Source organism: Micromys minutus, assembly GCF_963924665.1.
Source record: "Micromys minutus genome assembly, chromosome: 16".
Classification (NCBI taxonomy): domain Eukaryota; kingdom Metazoa; phylum Chordata; class Mammalia; order Rodentia; family Muridae; genus Micromys; species Micromys minutus.
This window is the reverse complement of record NC_137985.1, coordinates 49,511,963-49,529,657: the sequence shown is the minus strand read 5'-3', so window position 1 is coordinate 49,529,657 and position 17,695 is coordinate 49,511,963. Positions and strand designations below refer to the sequence as shown.

Here is a 17,695-nt window from a genome sequence, read left to right as displayed (position 1 = left end):
ATGACATTGTGTGGGTTTTTGTCAGTGCCTCTTATTAGATGCACAGATGGTGTCCAGTGCTTATTACCTCTTCCCTTTGTAATAATATGTATTTCGTTAAGAAGATACCTTGATTTTTGCAAATACTTGGTTTCCCATCAAACTTACCTATAAGTTTTAGGGTATGTATAATAGGTTGTTACTGGTCAAATTTAGAGAGATTCATTAGGCTCTTTTATATATGGAGACTTGGTGAGACTGGTGCAAAGGTAGAGGGTGTACATTAATGGGACAATCAGTACTTAATATAGTCAGTTGATTTTTTTAACAAAGGCAGGGAAGTGATTCAGTTCAGAATGGATGTCTTTGTAGCTAAGGACATGAGACTAATTGAATGTCTAAATGGAAGAGGAAAAGTGAACACCCAAAGAACAAATTGCTACAAACAACCACAAACCGTAAAATTGACAAAGTGGAGTCATTGCAAAGGCTCAGTGGCTGAAGTACCTGCTGCTAAACTGAGTTCAATCCCCCAGGACCCACAGACAAGGGAGAAGTAACTTCTGCGAGTTGTCCTCTGAACTGTGTGTGTGTCCGTCCATCTGTCCATATATATCTGCTCACCATCTATGTGCAGAGTCCATTGATCAGAAAAGGGCATTGGATTCTCTGGAATGGAATAGAAACAGGTGTAAGCTGCCATGTGGCTGCTAAGAATCTAATCTGACTCCTCTAGAAGAGTAGCCAGTGTTCTTAACTTCTGATGCATCTCTTCACCCAGTTCTTAATCAAAAACCTAAACGTCTGCTCTTGAAAAGACATCAATAAAAATAAAAAGGCAAACCGCAGATATGAAGAAAATATCAGCTATCCAAATGTCTCACAGAGTTTGATCCTATAATATATAAAAATTTTTACAACTTAGTAAAAAGAAAACCCAGTCAAAATAAGAAAAAGATCTGGATAGACACTATGTTAAAGGAGACCTGTGAGCAGACAATAAAGATGGATGGTAGTCTATGAAGAAGATATATGGATGGAAAATGAGCATGTTAAAGATGCTTAGGACTATTAATTATCTTGCAAGAAAATCCACAACGGGCTGGGCCCCCCCAGTCAATAACTAATTAAGAAAATGCCTTACACCCAGGTCTTATTGGAGGCATTTTCTCAATTAAGGTTTCTTTCTTTCAGCTAGCTCTAGTTTGTGTGTCAGTTGATGGTAAGATTCACCAACACTGTGGGAGTAAAGCTGCTCGCCACCAAGCCTGACAATCTTAAGTTTGATTCCCAGGAACCATGTAGTAGAAAGAGAAAGCCAATTCTGCAAGTTGTTCTCTAACACCATACATATGCTGCGGCATGTGCATGACCACTCATATGCACATAAGCAGATAGATAAATGTAATTTGTAAAATTAATATAATAATATAATGAATCAATTTGTTTGACTATAACTACCTTTCTAAGTTCGATTGTTACTGTTAATATTTCTCTGAAAGACTTTCCTCTTAATTCATAATCTCTTATGAATTTTTTATTCAACCCATTGCTTTGTAGACATCTTTCCTAAGGAAAGCTTTAAGTGCCTAACAAATGAGTTCTCAGATCTTTTATGGAAGAAAATAAGCAGTAGTTTATAAATGTAGTCAAAAACAAAATCTGCTTTCTGTTTTTGCTTCCAAAGAGAGACAGATCAGCTGAACCCAGGAGGCTTCTCCACATGAGTAGTCTTACAAGCAATTGTTAGATAGCAAAACCAAAGCTTTCCAGTGGATAAAAATGTCCCTGTGATGACCAGCCTCCTACTGTTTCCCTTATGAAACTTCTGAAATAAAAGTCCTTTGCATTTCAGTCAGGACTTAGTCCTTGACCTCCCGGAACTTTAAGTCTAGGGGAGAACCAAAGTAAAATACAAGAAACAAAGCAGTGAGTTAAAGTGAAGTATGTTCAGAGATAAAAAGCTGAACAAGGCGCACAGAGCAGCCCACTAAGAAATATAGCTGGGCTTGAAGGTGTGACCAGAATAGTGTTTGAGGTAGAGTGGTAAGCGGGAACACAGTCTGCTCAAGAGAATAAGCAGGAGACTAGTAGAAAAGATTCAGGTGTCCATCCTGAGCATTAAGATTGGCAGGACTATGGTGGGTCTGAGGTCTGGAGACGAGGAGGATGAGGAAGGATTTGAGATGCCCCAGACCAAGTGCCAGACTATTAGAAAAGAAGTGTGTTTGTTGAGAAATAGTAAGAACAGAATTTGTTCAGCATAAAGTAAAATGTGTTTATTAGATTCAAGGAATAGTAAGTGAAAGAAGCAAGTCAGAGGTGAAGACATATGTAGGAGTCATCTATCCATTAAGCTAAAACTCTCCTGAGCTTGAAGGATCCTCTAAAGCGGTGGTTCTCAACCTTCCTGATGCTGCAACTCTAACACAGCTCCTTATGTGGTGACCCCCAATCACAAAATTATTTTTATTGCTGCTTCATAACTGTAAGTTTGCTACTGTTATGAGTTGTAATATAAATGTCTTCTGATATGCAACCCTGTGAGGATTGAGACCCACAAGTTGAGAACCACTGCCCTAAAGAGAGTGTTCTCTTGGTCTCCCTGCAGAGCTACCTGTAGGTCATCAAATCCTGGGCCTTGCCTTGTCTAACCAAGAAGTTGACTGTTCAGGATTAGGACATTCTCTGGAATATCAAAGAATATTCTTTGATATTCTTTACTCATGGTTTATCTCCTGCTTCTCCACCTTAGCTATGAGGTCAGGGATGGAAGGGGTTTGATTTTCAAGCTGCACCTGAAGGATTCTGGCACACAAAAGCCTTGTATTATACAGTGAGCATCTTAAAGCTTAGTAGACTGCAGGAGAGGAAGAATAGTCCACTTCTACTCTGAAGACTAAGCCAAGAAATTAATGGAACTAATATTTTGGTATATGTGCTTCTATCTCCACATCTTTTCATATCCCCAAATAAGCAATCCCATTAACATTTTTCTGTATTTAGATACTTTTGTATCTTTTTAATCCTGTAGAGAGCATTAAAAGGTTGTTTTGATTTCTTTCTCTCAGATCCAAGCTCTCATTATGTGATTACGTTGAAAGCATTTAACAATGTTGGCGAAGGCATCCCCCTTTATGAGAGTGCTGTGACCAGGCCTCACACAGGTAGGGCATCTGTCTGTCTTGGTCACCTGGACTTTTCCCAGCTGCTTGTGTAAAGTGTGACTCGGGGGTCTCCCTGATGGCTTGTTTATGAACAAAAATCATGGCAACTTGGAGTACAGACTTGGAATGAATGATAGGCTAGCTTTCTAAAGGCTACCACATAAGCCATTCTGTATATATGTATACACTTTAATATAGAACCTAGAATGCATAGATTTGAGAGAATTGTTTTCAGTATTCATGTAGGAAATATAAACGTGAAAACTATTATATTAGTGCTTCAGTTATTCATAAAAAGGCTGTCAGTTCAGATATTTAGTTATATATGAAATGAATTACTATCACTATATGAGGAAACATTTAAAACCTGAACTTGTAAAATAAATGAGTCTGTGCATTTAGGAAACTTAGCTAGGAATTGGAAAAACCCAAAGGTCCCTCTGTACTGTATTCCAGCTGTGGCCCTCAGTGATTGCCTTTTCTTTTTCTTTACTCACTCTGGCCTCTGTTTTGCAATAAAGAGTGTGTCTGCTGCATAGAAAACAGCTCATACATACATTCTTCACCACACAGTACTGTGGTCTCTGAACTTCGTCAGTGCTGTGCCACTTGGATCTGTCCTGATGGAGCTTGTTCACTACTTGGTTCTGACTCACAGAGAACGTGCAGCAGACAGTGCAATCAGTTCACCTCCTGAGGAGGAGTCTTCCCATATACTCAGCTCTGAGCCATCTCTCTACTGCCCCTGTACTTAAGACATCACAAGTCTGAATTGCCTTAGCCGTGGACATTCAGCTCTGAGGGATGAAACATCACATGTCATGGTGGGCAGTGGTAACTCCTGTCCCACAAACACAGCCATATTTACTAAACTGTCAAACAGACCACGAGCTTTATGTTGCTTGTTCAGAAAGAACATTTTAAGAGCAGTTTTGATTTCGTGTGTGTGTGTGTGTGTGTGTGTGTGTGTGTGTGTGATCCTTTTTCTGACAGCAGGTAACATTTTCAAGGAAGCCGAAAAAATTCAAGCATGTGCATGTTAACATGATTACTCAATTACGATTTTTCAGTCTTGAGAGTATTGTTGGCAATGTGGTTAAGTAGTAATTTGCTGAATATTTTCCTATAGCTTTTCCTTTAAAGAAAAACACATTAGAAGTGCTCTTCTGAATGAATGAGAGCTGTCTATTAACTCTGGATTTTCTTTCTTTTTCTCCATTTCTCATCTTTCATTCCATTATACTTCCCTGCATTCCCTTTTATTTTTGTTTATGTTAAAATGCCACTTCCCTTTCTTAATTACTTTTTACCCAGACACTTCTGAAGTTGATTTATTTGTTATTAATGCTCCATACACTCCAGTGCCAGATCCCACTCCCATGATGCCACCAGTGGGAGTTCAGGCTTCCATTCTGAGTCACGACACCATAAGGATTACCTGGGCAGACAACTCCCTGCCCAAACACCAGAAGATTACAGACTCCCGCTACTACACAGTCCGGTGGAAGACCAACATCCCAGCAAACACCAAATACAAGGTACTGAACGTTTTCCTTGAGTGTAAAAAGCTAATCAGTGAAATTTTCTTGTTTTAAAGTTCTTGATTCCTCCTTTTCCAGAATGCAAATGCAACAACATTAAGCTATTTGGTTACTGGCTTAAAGCCAAATACGCTATATGAGTTCTCTGTGATGGTGACCAAAGGTAGAAGGTCAAGCACATGGAGTATGACAGCTCATGGGGCTACCTTTGAATTAGGTATGTATAATGCAAGTCTGTGTCACATGACATTTCTTGTCTTTGTAAAATGTGAAAGCCTGTGGAATTCACAGTGTTGCTGTAACACATTCTCAGGAGAGGGACATCTCATCACCTGCTTCTACTGTGTACAGGTAGTACACACATTGCTATCTGTACAGAACCCATTGGACAGCTGCATTTCATTCGTGCTTGCCATTTCAACTATTGAGGGGTGTTGGGTCACTTTGCTAAAACATTAGTAAATAGCAGAATGGTGTAATATAAGACAGACTAGGTTTTAGAAATTACAAGAATTCAATCTCAGGTCAGCCATTCACCAATTGTTCTCATGAGCATGCCAACTAATCCCTCTGAATCTGTTTCCTCTGTCTTGTTTGGGGTAATAATCTCCCCATTTCCACTTTAGAAGGTTATTCTGTTGTGAAATGAGGAACAGATGGAAAAGCCTGTGGGTAGATACAGATATTATTGTATTAATCCTGCTTACTGGTAAATTGAAATAGAAAAAGATGAAATGACCTGCCCTTGACCAAATGGTTGCCCGGCTATGTGTGCCCCGTCTGAACAGTTCCTAGGTAATCCGAGGCCTTCGCGGGAAGCAGCTCTGTAAAGTCTCTCGCTGGATTAGCCTTTGGCACTTGTGAGCACATGTGAGGAGAAAGGATAACTAAGGATAACTGAGAAGACAGAAGGAAGGGTAGTCTGCTAGCTGTGAGGTCTGTTTCTCAGGCTGCGAGCAACTTCGGGACTCTCTGCATATTCTGGCCTATTCTGTGCCTGATGAAACTAAACTTCCACATTCTGTACAAACCAGTCTTACCCTTCTGCACAGTCGCTTAGGATTTCTCCAGAGACGGAGATTGGAATGGAGAGTTAGGAATACAGTAGAGAACGGGGTAAATAATTATTAGTTTGCGTCTCTGTTTATTTTGTTTGTTTGGCTTCATGTTGAGACAGTCTTACTGTGTAGCCTTAGCTGGCCTTACACTCACTGTGTAGACAAACCTGACATCCAAGTCCCACCTGCCTCTGCAGTGCTGGGATTAAAGGCATGTGCCACTACACTCAGCTTTTCCATTTTAAGAATATCTTTTTTGCTTTACTTTCAGCTTATTGGCTAATAAGAGAAAATTTTACATTCCCTTAGGATGTTTGTTTCACCAGGCTTTCCCATCTTATATTAGAACTCCAGTGTTTTAGGGAATGACAATTTGAAGGAATACTTGATTTGAGCATTTTCCTACTTACACATTACATTAGACATTCTCACCTATAACATAGAGAAGCCATTTTCTTTTGCCATCTTTTCCACTACATGAACAGCTTTGATTTAGATCAGTAACATCAACAGTTGGAGGTATGCTTTTAGTGTGAGCTTAAAATGAAAAATACCCAGTTGTAAATTTCTTTCTTCTTAGAGGGGATTGAGCTTTTAAAAGCCATAATTGACTTGAGGAGTCAACTCTAAGCAGTAGAGAAAACTATTTAATACTTTAAAATATCCTACTAAAGAGGCCAAACCCAAGTGAGAGGAAGTAGTCTGGGACCAATTCTGGAACTGCTCTCATTTTTGGTGCCTTGACCTCCCAACAAGGGACATCGGCACCTGCCCCTGTAGGATGTCATAGCCTTGAGGACATGCAAACTGTAAAATGCCAATGGTCATGTGTGCTTGGAACCAGTGACAATTGTTTCTCCTGAGTTTGTATCCCTGACTCGTAGTCTCTTGCCTCATACTTTTGGTTTTTCTCTGATACTTTGTATGGTCTGCTTTTTATTAGAAATAGTTGGTCACACATAGACTTGCAGTATTGAAGCCAGAGGGCTTTGTCTTTGTTCTATACATAGACTGTTCCTTATCAGTGAAAAGAGTTGGGAATTGAATTACATTGAAATGGGTGGTGTTTGTTACTTTGCAGTTCCCACTTCTCCACCTAAGGACGTGACAGTCGTGAGTAAAGAAGGAAAACCGAGAACCATAATAGTGAACTGGCAGCCTCCCTCGGAAGCAAATGGCAAGATTACAGGTGAGATGCCTCAGCCTGTGCACCTTCTTTTCTACTGCAGCTTGACGGGTGGGGACATTTCCATAAGACTGTTCACTCCCCAAGTGACTTGCTTTGAACTTTGTACAGTTTTACTGGAAATTTTCCAGTCTGTATATAGACTGTGCTTTTCTACTTTCAAGTCCCACCAAATCCCATTAGGTTTTTAAACCACCACCAAAAGCCCTAGGCCTGTCACCTCAGGTTTCTGTGCTCTTACTATTAGATTTAGAAGCATGAATTATCCCAAGCCTACCAAGGAACCCGGGATTCCCTCCCTCACCCATCCCCTCACGCCCCCACGCCCCCCCCCCCCCCCCCCTGCACACTAACTACCACTTTGAACTTCAGAGAGAAATTTCCCATAGTAGGATACTGGTAGCTGTTTGGAACCTCTGCCCCATTAGGAGTTTGCTAAAGAACCAGTTACCTTTTGAAATATGGGGAAGATGGCCTAAGGACTCAGAAAGTGAATTTTGTTCCTGTAACTTTTTTTTTGGTCTGTTTATTTTGGTTTGTTTTTAGAAATGGGCTTTTTATTTGTAGCACTGGCTGTCCTGGAACTCTTTCAGTAGACCAGGCTGGCCATGAACTCAGAGATCCACCTGCCTCTTCCCCCTTAGTTCTGGGATTAAAAGGGTGTGCCACCATACCTAGCATGTTCCTGTAACTTTAAAGATGTTCTTTTCTATAAATCCTATTCTTTATATCATCTTCTTAGGTTCCTGCTCTGCCTCTCCTATAAAAGAAACAAATATAACCTGACTCAGATTACATTTTGCTTTGTCTTTTAAAACCTTAAACAATACATCACATTTTTTGTAGTGTAGATCAGGAAGTTTGTGAGCCTTCCTGACTCATTTGTGGGAATTGAGTGCCCCCTGGTGGAAACATCTGGTGGCAGTCTCTGTGGCCTCACCCATCCACTAGAACTTTGTCAGAGGCTTTCCAATCTGCTGAGCTTTTTTCTCCTGGGAGATGATTTTTGGTTGATGCTAATTGAGCGTGTCATAACATTGCAAAGTCGCAGAACTACATTATTCTAAATCTGGGTCCTCATGATGCTTTATTCAGACATTGTGTCATAGACATTTATTGACTTTCTGATTGCAAAAGGAAAAGCAGAAATGGGATCTCTTTTTCTGTTCATCGCTCTGGACAGGTTACATCATCTATTACAGCACAGATGTGAATGCAGAGATACACGACTGGGTTATTGAACCTGTTGTGGGGAACAGACTGACTCACCAGATTCAAGAGTTAACACTTGATACCCCATACTACTTCAAAATCCAGGCCCGGAACTCGAAGGGCATGGGACCCATGTCAGAGGCTGTACAGTTCAGAACACCTAAAGGTAAAGCTCCCTGAGCCAAGGGCTTCAATGTGTTGTCTACAGAGTGGGACTGAAACATGCAGAGACTAGGCAGTGTGCAAAGCACTGGGGATGGGCCTGCCGGCCTCACTGTAGAGACTCCCAGAGGATCCCTTGCCGCCAAATCGGTGCTCTCCAGAGAAGGGAACTTTGGCTCTACATATCTGGGCAGAAAAACTACAGTGATCTTTTAGTTCCTGTCAGAGAAATCAGATGTGATTCTTTAGGTTTCATAGTTATACTGCACATTATTGTGACAGACACACACAGGCTCTAACATAAAAAGTTTATATGTCAGTTTTTGTGAAGGATGAGGTTAGAAAGAGCCTTTTTGTAAAGCTCACAGAAAATGAATATAAAATAGTAAGCCAGGCAAGCGTAGGCCAATGAAATGGATTTGGGTACTGAGACTGTGGAGATATGAAAACCTAAATTTCTTTTCTATTGTCAATTTACTTGGAAGTTTGTGGAAATTTTATATTTTCCTTTAAAACTTCTGTCTGTCCATCTTCAAAGCTGGTGACTTGATCTTGTTTCCTCTTCCCTATGCTTGACCTGCCAGCGGACTCCTCTGATAAAATGCCTAATGACCAAGGTAAATGAGCAGATAGCCTCCTTCAGTTTTTCTTTTTTGCAACCTATAATTAGCTTTTTGTTTCATTTTTCCCACTAAAAATCAGTATCATGTGTTAAAAACCACTCACATATTTATTGGCTATAATAGAGTTGAGTCCATGTTTATAGCCCTTGGGATATCTGAAAAGCTCTAAGAAATTCACTTAGAAGCTAAATTACCTGTTGGAAGAAAATTGAGTTGAATAAACTCAGGATTGGCATTAAGTGAAGATCAGGTTCTCCTTAGAAGTTAAGGTGCTAAAGTTATAAACAGTGATAAGTATTTGAGTCATAAAGTGACCAGTGTAGCAACCTTTCCTGTTTGTACACTTAGGATTTCATTTCTTTAAGTGAGAAATGAATATCAAATTCTCTAAACATATTTTACTTCTGACATACATAATCTTGTTACATACGTGCTTATCTGTGACCAAGGGTTTCTTATTTCTGAACATGTTCATTTATAGCTTTTTTTTCTATTCGTCTTTAAACAGAAGTAAGACATTTTTATAAATGGATAAAGTGTGTGGCATGGACACTTAGGAAGGACGAGTCTTAGTGTCTGCAAATCCTCAGTCGGCGGGTCCCCGTTGTGTTCCTGTGGTGGCCTGATAGCTGTGCTTTGAGGTTTTATCTGCGAAACAAGCTGAAGGCGGATTTCCGCAGAGATGGAATACCAGAAGTAAATCTGACAGCCGCGCTCATGCGTCAGCAGTAGTGACCAGAGCACAGGTTTTAGATCTTGGTTAACGTTAGGAAGAGTCAGAACAAAGTATTGAGTTGCATGGTGTTGGACATGTGTTTGCGTTTTACGAGTCTTTTGTACATGGGAGAAAACTGTGGACATAACTTTTTTTGAGAATAGAAAGAAGCGTGAGATTTCATAAAGAATTACATTAAATATGCTTTGTTCTTTCTTTCACTTGGTAACTTTTATGCAACACTTTGCTGTTCTATGCCTCTGGCATTCAAAATACTTCACCTGTTTGTGTCTGAAAAGTTTAATTTAAATGTAATCTTTATGATGACCATAAAAATTTAAATATGAAGAACCTTAAAATACGAAGTATCTCTGCCAGTTAGATTTTGCCTGACATAATAGCTTATGAAGAACTGGAATCCTGAGGCCTACATAGTGTGTGTCACTTGGGAGATATGATCGCCTCAGAAGTAAGAAAATTAAGTAATCAGTAGGAACAATGGAAAAGAGGTCAGAGACTAAATTAAATCCTAGAATGTGCCCTAGAAATCCTGAGGCTATACCATAGGAGCCAAGAACTTCTGCTCCTTTCCTGTATAGGTTTTTGGCTTCTGAGAACATATCAAACATTATATTTAGCCTCTAGATTTATTTAAGTGAACTACTTATACAACCTTATATTTGAGCTCCTTTTGTTTCTTTTAAAATATGGCTCTTTATTAGAGGAATATTAGAGAAATTCTGTAAAACTCTAATGTTTTACAGAAAGAAATTTAGTTTATACATTTCTAGTCGGGCTTTATTTGTAAAAGTATCTCTTGTAAGTGTTTACTAGTGTTCTGCCTCCATAAAGAGGAAGAGGATATCCTTCCCTGAATTTGTGATGTTTGTAATAGTTAACATTTATTGATCATTTACTACACACCAAGCAGTATTCACAATGTTCCAGGGTCTTAAATTTCCATTTAGTCTTGGAAACAGAGGCCCAGGTGATTAATGAAATGTACTGCATCAAATGCCTGCATCAAAGTACTGCCATGTATTGGAGCTGGTGTTCAAGGGCAATTTCTTAAGCACCGTGTGCTGTTAACAGTCAGGAGCAGCTTTAATTTTTATATTGCCTCTTTTCAAGTGCTTGCTGCTGCTTTCTGGCTAGTAACTTTTAGTTGAGTGATATCTTTCTGGAGGAAGGGCTTTCCTAAGCATTTTACTATAGATGTGAAAAAAGAGACTAAAATCCAAGAATAAGGACTATAAAACAGAAATAAAATAAAGCCTAGAGTTTCTGTGTCCCTTGGTCTACTGCTGGGGAGACCCAGGCCTGGGTCAGTGGCCTCACTTGTTAGAACCTGTGGCTACAGAGGATCAGGTGACAATGGCCTTTGTAAGCAACTAGAAGGAAGGCTTGTGTTTTGTTTGTGTCTGTTGTTTAATGCGTAAGTGACCGAAATAAAAGTGAGAATCTGATTTGAATCTCTGCTTATCTTCCTGCTCTTGCTAAAGTTAACTTTCTACTTGGAAGAACAACCTCATAATTTGGGGGGAAAAAAAAAAACAAAACAGCCAGAACAATACTGACCCTACCCAGGAAGTCTCTTGGAGAATATAACCGTTTGGTACAAGCATCCGGCTCACTTATTCTTTTGCTCCCTTTTGTTTATAAAATAATCTACTACCGTGTGTTCTCTTTGATCATCACTTCCTGGGCTAGAGAAATGGGGAGGGGATCTCCCAACTTCCTGAACAGCAGATTGGTAGTCAGGTCTCCCTAGGCTGCAAGCTCTGTCTGTTTAACTTGCACAGTCTGTGGTCTCCCATTGTTGTTTCATTCTCTTACAGAGTGGACTGACGGGTTTTGTTTTGGGGAAACACTAGCTGTGAAATGGACTATCACATCTACACGTTAGGTTGTTACTGACATGGTTTCTTCTGCTTCAGCCTTAGGATCAGCAGGAAAAGGAAGCCGACTACCAGACCTCGGATCTGACTACAAACCTCCAATGAGTGGTAAAACTCGCCTTTTCAGCTTGCTGTGGACATTATGTAGTTCTTTTGAAACGTGTGGCTATGGCTTCAGTGTTGGCTTACGGCATGTTAATGTAGTTTATTTTATTTAGCGGACCTAGCTTTGGCCATGCTAGTGGCAAATGCTGCTGAACTACTAGAAGCTTATGTTCACTATAAAATCCTGTTTCTCTGTATAGCCAGCTAGAAACAAGACTGATTCCTAAACAAATGATCTGTCTCCTGCTACCTCAAGAAAAAGAGTTAGACCTTGAAAAATTGGCCTTCTGGTAGGATCGCCCACCACCCAACACAAGCCAGAGAACTGCTTCAGAAGCTCAACATCTCCCTACTATACTATTTTTAGTTTGGGAATTGTGGAGAAAACTACTCCACGTTTCTACCAATCTACAAGTTATTGCCCTTAATTTTGTAACACTTTCTTCTTAGTGCTGAAGCACGGGCTGCTCTTGCAGAGGACCCAGGTACAAGTCCCAGGACCCACACAGTGGCTTGCAGCTGTCTGTAACTGCAGTCCCAATTTTACATTGTGTTTTGGAGATTCAGACTCTATAGCAGACTATAGGAGAGGGAAAAGTAAAAACGTACCTGATAGAAGTAGGCACACTTTATAGAAGAGGTATCATCTACGCCATATCCTAAAGGCATAGGAAACTGGGAGCTGGAGAGATGATCAGCAGGTAAGAGCACTTTCTATTCATGTAGTCAGTTGGAATGCAGTTCCCATCATTCTCACTCAGTTTGAGTGGCTCACAACCACCTTTAACTCTAGTTCCAGAGGTCCAGTGCCCTCTGCTGGCCTCCACAGGTGCACGCACGCACACACACACACACACACACACACACACAAGAATTATCTTTAGAGAGGAAAAGGTACTGAATGTCAGGATGGGCATCAGACATTCCACAAAGCTGCAGCAGCACACGCTCACTATGAGTTCTACTGCCTGCAGGTAGAAGTGCACAGGAGGTTAGAACTAGCTTGACAAAAGCCTGCGTACATAGATTGCTAAGAAATCTGGGCTTTATAAGTTGTATATCTAAATGTCCAACAGTATTGATTATATCAAGACTTCCATTTTTTTCAATGTCTGCTATTATTAGTCTGAGAATAGTGAAGAATTGATTGAGAGCTAAGAAGGTGTGAAGTCAGGAGGATAAAGAAAGAAGTTGTTCCAGTAGCCCAGCCACACATAAGGAGATGCATGTGATGTGATCTCAGGCAAGAGTATTGACAGCCCCTTTGGTGGCCCCTTCTTACTCTGTTCTAGACAAAAGCGTTTATCCAATTCATATGTAGAAGTTAATCCAGGTGAATGCTGAAACTTATTTGTGTTGGATCCAAAAAAAGAAATACTTTCTTGTCTGCTTGATCTCATATCCCTGCTCCTCTAGCCTTTAGTTTGCAGGTTGGTCCCACCTTGCAAGAATCTAGCCCAGTAGTTCAGTATTTCTGTTAAAAGCAATGTTGGTTTAACAGTATGGTTAATTTTATTGGCTCTAGTACTGTAGTCTTTCCCAAATATCAAAATATTATCTCATTGGAGGTCAGTAAGTACAGTTTTAAGTTGTCTGCTTAGCTTTTTCTTAGAAATGAAGGATAAAAATGATTGAACCAAATATAAAAGAGTAAGCTCTTAAGCCATTCTAAATCAACCTCAGATTTAGCACTCTACTTTGATGTCTGTAAAATCATAGAATCAGAGTTGGGAGGTCAGATAATCCAGTGTTGTTGGAAGGGATTCCCACACAATGAGAAAAGGTTTGGTTTAGGAACCTAGCGCTCTCCTGTTTATTAGCTCTACTGTTTGGCTGGCGAGCCTTGGGATCTGCCTGTCTCTGCCCCTGGGTTATAGTTGTGCATCACTGTGCCTAGGATAGATAGGATCAGGCCTGGAATTCACTGTGTGACCCAGAGTGAACTCAGTTTGCTGTAGTCTTCCTTCTTCAGTCTTCAAAGTGTCAGTATTATAGCATGTGCCACCACACAGTCTAAAAGATCCTCGTGCCAGGCAAGGGACACCCCTTCTGTTGTGTTTCCTGAGCCTTTGTGGTCAGGGACGAGGAATTGAGGCAATGTCCCATCTCTAGCTGAGCACTCACTTAACTCTCAGTGCCTTGAAAACTGACATAGCTCTGTGCTGCTACACACTGCAGCGAGTTGTCAGGGGTAACAAATAATAACTCGCGTCAGGTTCCTTCCACTTGTCCCCTCCCTCTAGAGCAGTGGTTCTCAACCTGCGATTTGAGACCCCCACATACCAGATGTTTACATTTCAACTCATAACAGTAAATTACAACTTTCACATAGCAACAAAAATAATTTTGATTGGGGTCACTACACACGAGGCACTGTATTAAAGGGTCACAGGACTAAGAAGGTTGAAAACCACACTTCTAGAGTGTCCTCCCTCAGGCCTTTGTGTGATGGGAATCTTATTTTTAAGAAACTTTGCTGGATACAGTTAAACAGATGAAAACAAGTTAAATTTAGAGTCCAGACTGAGTGTTCTACATGCTGTTTCCTGCGTGGCTTATCACTATCTTGGGAGTATATATAGGGCAGACTCAGGCCTTGCCTCTCCAGCATTGTGAAGAGAGACCTTAGACTTGAGATAAAGCCACACTGGATTCAGAAAAGCTTTTCACCTGCTTAGTCTAAGTCAGCCACACAGTCACTCTACGTTGTACCCCACTTTTTTTCATGGCATTCGTAAGTCGTAGTTTCTTACCTGTTTGTAGTTCGTGCCGACTCCCACCCCCAGCATTTGCGTCTTTGCAATTCACTGTTGCATCTTGAATACACACAATAATATATTGCACATAGTACCCACTCAGTAAATAGTTGTCAAAATAACATGTATGTACAGACCTACTTCTTGCTGATGTTGAATAAGAAAGTGGACTCTCTCATCTATATGCTTATGAAGGAAGGTTATTTTTCAAACAGTGATTTTGTAACCTCAGACAACTACATGTTAAGGGAAACCTTTTACTTTATATATGGCTATACATTTTTATATCATTTTGAAAGCAAAAAAAAATCACAAAGGATTTAGAAATAGTGGTTGTGGGTGTGTATATACAGTTGCCAAGTTCTCTCCACCTTCTACATTATGGTCTCTGACTTTGCAGCTCACAAAGTAGGCTTTGCTGCCTGACTTGAGCTCTAATGCTCTGTCTACCAGGGCTGGACCTGCCATGCTTCTCCAGCACTGGGATTATAGACTCATATAACAATGCACAGCTTTTATTTAATGGGTTCTGGGGATGAAACCTGGGTCCTTATGCTTCAAGACAAAAAACATCTTACCTGCTAAGCTGTCTCCACAGCACAACATGAGACTTTAAAAAAAGTGAATTTGTACATCTTACATAACACCAGAAAAGCAAAACACTTATTAAAACGTATCTGAACCTTAGTGCTTAGAAAGCTCTAGAATATCAGTACACTTGAAGGTTTTGTTGTATGCTGTTCTTTGAGTAAAGCTCTATGCCAATCCCTGCATGTAGGGCAGACTCTAGAGCCTTAGGAATTTATAATCTAGAAATAGTTTCCTCGAGTGGCAGTCTATGCAGTACTGATAACTGGTGTGAGAAAAGTTCACATGAAATACCTTGAAATGGTTTAATAGAGTTGATTAAATATATATTTTTAAATCACCTAATTAACATTCATACCGTTTTCCCCCCGTGCAGGCAGCAACAGCCCTCATGGGAGCCCCACCTCTCCTCTAGACAGCAATATGCTGCTGGTCATCATCGTCTCCGTTGGCGTCATCACCATTGTGGTGGTTGTGATTATTGCTGTCTTTTGTACCCGGCGCACCACCTCTCACCAGAAGAAGTAAGGATCCCTAAAATGTAACCCTGTTTTATTTGTTTCTTCTTATATGTTGCTTCTGCTTCTAGAGTGATGCAAAGAATTAAAAACAAAAAAAACATAAAGTACAGGAAGAGCCACTTTAAATGCAGCGATACCCCCCATGGGGAATGTCTTGGGGATCTTGCATATTATGACAAGTCACATAAGATTTTAATGGAGCTAAAATATGTCTGCCATCTATTGAACACAAGTTGAAGAAGAGGCAAGAGGAAAAGAAACCATGAGAGAAGGAAAATGAAGCCCCTAAGAAATTTAACACTGGCTTTTCTGAGCCTCAACAAGCTCCTTAAGATGTTTGAAGCTGAGGGGCTAGAATGGTGGTTCATCAGTTAAGAACATGTACAGCTTTAGCAGTGCACACAGATCTGTTCCCAGCACCTACTTTGGATGACTCATAGCCACCTATAACTTCAGCTTCAGGGGAATCTGGCACCTTCTGTTCTCTGCAGAAGTGTGCATATAATTAAAAATAAAAATCAATGTTCAAAAAAAATTTTAAAGTTTGAAAACATCTTTCCCTGTCTTGGGCCAAAAAGTTCACATCTACAAGCAGGAAGGGAGACCTGGTTAGGAAGTAGGGCAGGTTCTCAGAAGGGATCCTAGAAGAAGGCCTCATAGGTTTCATAGGAGACCACACAGTAACATATGTTTAGTGCCCCAAAGACCTTCTAATAGTACAAGAGGGAAAACATGAAAAAGAAAGACAGTGGCATCAAAGATCTGACCCTGTGTCCAGTCTGGCCTAACCTGTATGTTTGTGTACTTGTGTTTTTGTCGTTGTTGTTGTTGTTGTTGTTATTATTATTATTATTATTATTATTAGGTATGTATATGCACATGAGTATATGTGCCCACAGAGGCTAGAGGTATCAGATCCCTCTGGAACTAGAGTTATAGGTGTTTGTGAGCCAAGTCACAGTGGTACTGGGAAGTAAATTCAGGTCCTCTGAAAAAGCCATCTTCTGTGCCATCTCTCTAACCATGAATCTTAGTTTTTTAACAACAATAACAACAAAAAAATGTTATGAAAACTAAGTAAGGGCTGAGGACATGGTTCAGTGAATAAAGTGCTTATATGCAAACATGAGGACCTGAATTCAGGTCCCAGTACCTACTTAAACTGAGCATCTCTAACTCCAGCAGTGGGGGCGGGGAAGAGAGGTGACAATAGGCCCTCAAGCTGCTCAGCCAGATAGCCTTGCCTGTCAGCCAGCTCTGGGTTAGTGATAGACTTGTCTCAAAAAACAAAGTGTAGAGTCGTAGAGGAAGACACCAGATGTTAATTGCTGAACTCCATATACACTTGCACACATGTCTATTCAACATGATACATACATGTATGCATGCATGAAAAAATGAGAAGTAAAGCATTGAGTTGATAAAAATAGAACACTTAGTGGGATGAAGAAAAAGTTCTGCTTATGTACTTGACCAGAAAAGTCAGAAAGTACATCTGTATACATATGCAGCAAGCAAAGCAGTTTCTGAGCAGACCTTTACCACAGGCTCTTTCACAACGGCCTGTGTGCCATAAAGGTGGGAGAAAACTATTAGCCTAATATAAGTATTTTATATGTGTGTGGGTGTGTACATATGTATGTGAGTGTGAGGGGGGCTCTCAGTATGTAGTCTTGATTGTCCTGAAACCTGCTATTCTAGGCTGGCTTCAAACTCACAGAGATACACTTGCCTCCGCCTCTGGTGCTGGGATTAAAGGCATGTGCCACCGTGCCCAGCTAATACATGGGGCAGGTAATAAGCTACCCTGTAACTGCTATTTGAATAACTTTATGATAGATAAGTCATGTGATGTTTAATTCTCTCTCAAATAGCTTTCTATAGTTTAGGTTGCATCTCTTTTCTAAGAGAAGAGGGTCTCTCTTCTGGTTTGGATTATGGAAAACTTTCCTTAAGAGCCTGAAAGTCAGCTCTTTTAGAACATTTCAGCAACTCTCTGTGTTTGGGTTTTATTTATATATCTGTAAGTACTTGCTTTCACAGCTATTATTAGTATGCTTGGGGTCTTTAATAGTATCTAAAAAACAAAATGAACACACATGTGTACATACACACACACACATACACACAAACACACACACACACACACACACACACACACACACACACACAGGACAAAAAGTT

The 17,695-nt window shown here is 40.3% G+C and overlaps 1 protein-coding gene across 8 annotated transcripts in view; it reads left to right on the top strand.

The window, feature by feature from the left end:
- NEO1 (neogenin 1) overlaps positions 1-17,695 on the top strand; it is a 141,825-nt gene that overhangs the window by 108,640 nt on the left and 15,490 nt on the right. For 5 of the 8 annotated variants that reach the window (XR_013975371.1, XM_080930665.1, XM_080930661.1 and 2 more), the window contains exons 17-24: positions 3,051-3,146; positions 4,509-4,684; positions 4,766-4,904; positions 6,827-6,934; positions 8,115-8,309; positions 8,890-8,922; positions 11,581-11,649; positions 15,367-15,514. Coding sequence is in view for 7 of the 8 variants with exons in the window: in XM_080930665.1 (XP_080786791.1) it covers positions 3,051-3,146; positions 4,509-4,684; positions 4,766-4,904; positions 6,827-6,934; positions 8,115-8,309; positions 8,890-8,922; positions 11,581-11,649; positions 15,367-15,514 (964 nt within the window). In the remaining variant the exon portion in view is untranslated. The remainder of the gene's footprint in view (positions 1-3,050; positions 3,147-4,508; positions 4,685-4,765; positions 4,905-6,826; positions 6,935-8,114; positions 8,310-8,889; positions 8,923-11,580; positions 11,650-15,366; positions 15,515-17,695) is intronic. The other 3 variants (XM_080930662.1, XM_080930664.1, XM_080930660.1) reach the window with 1 other exon arrangement.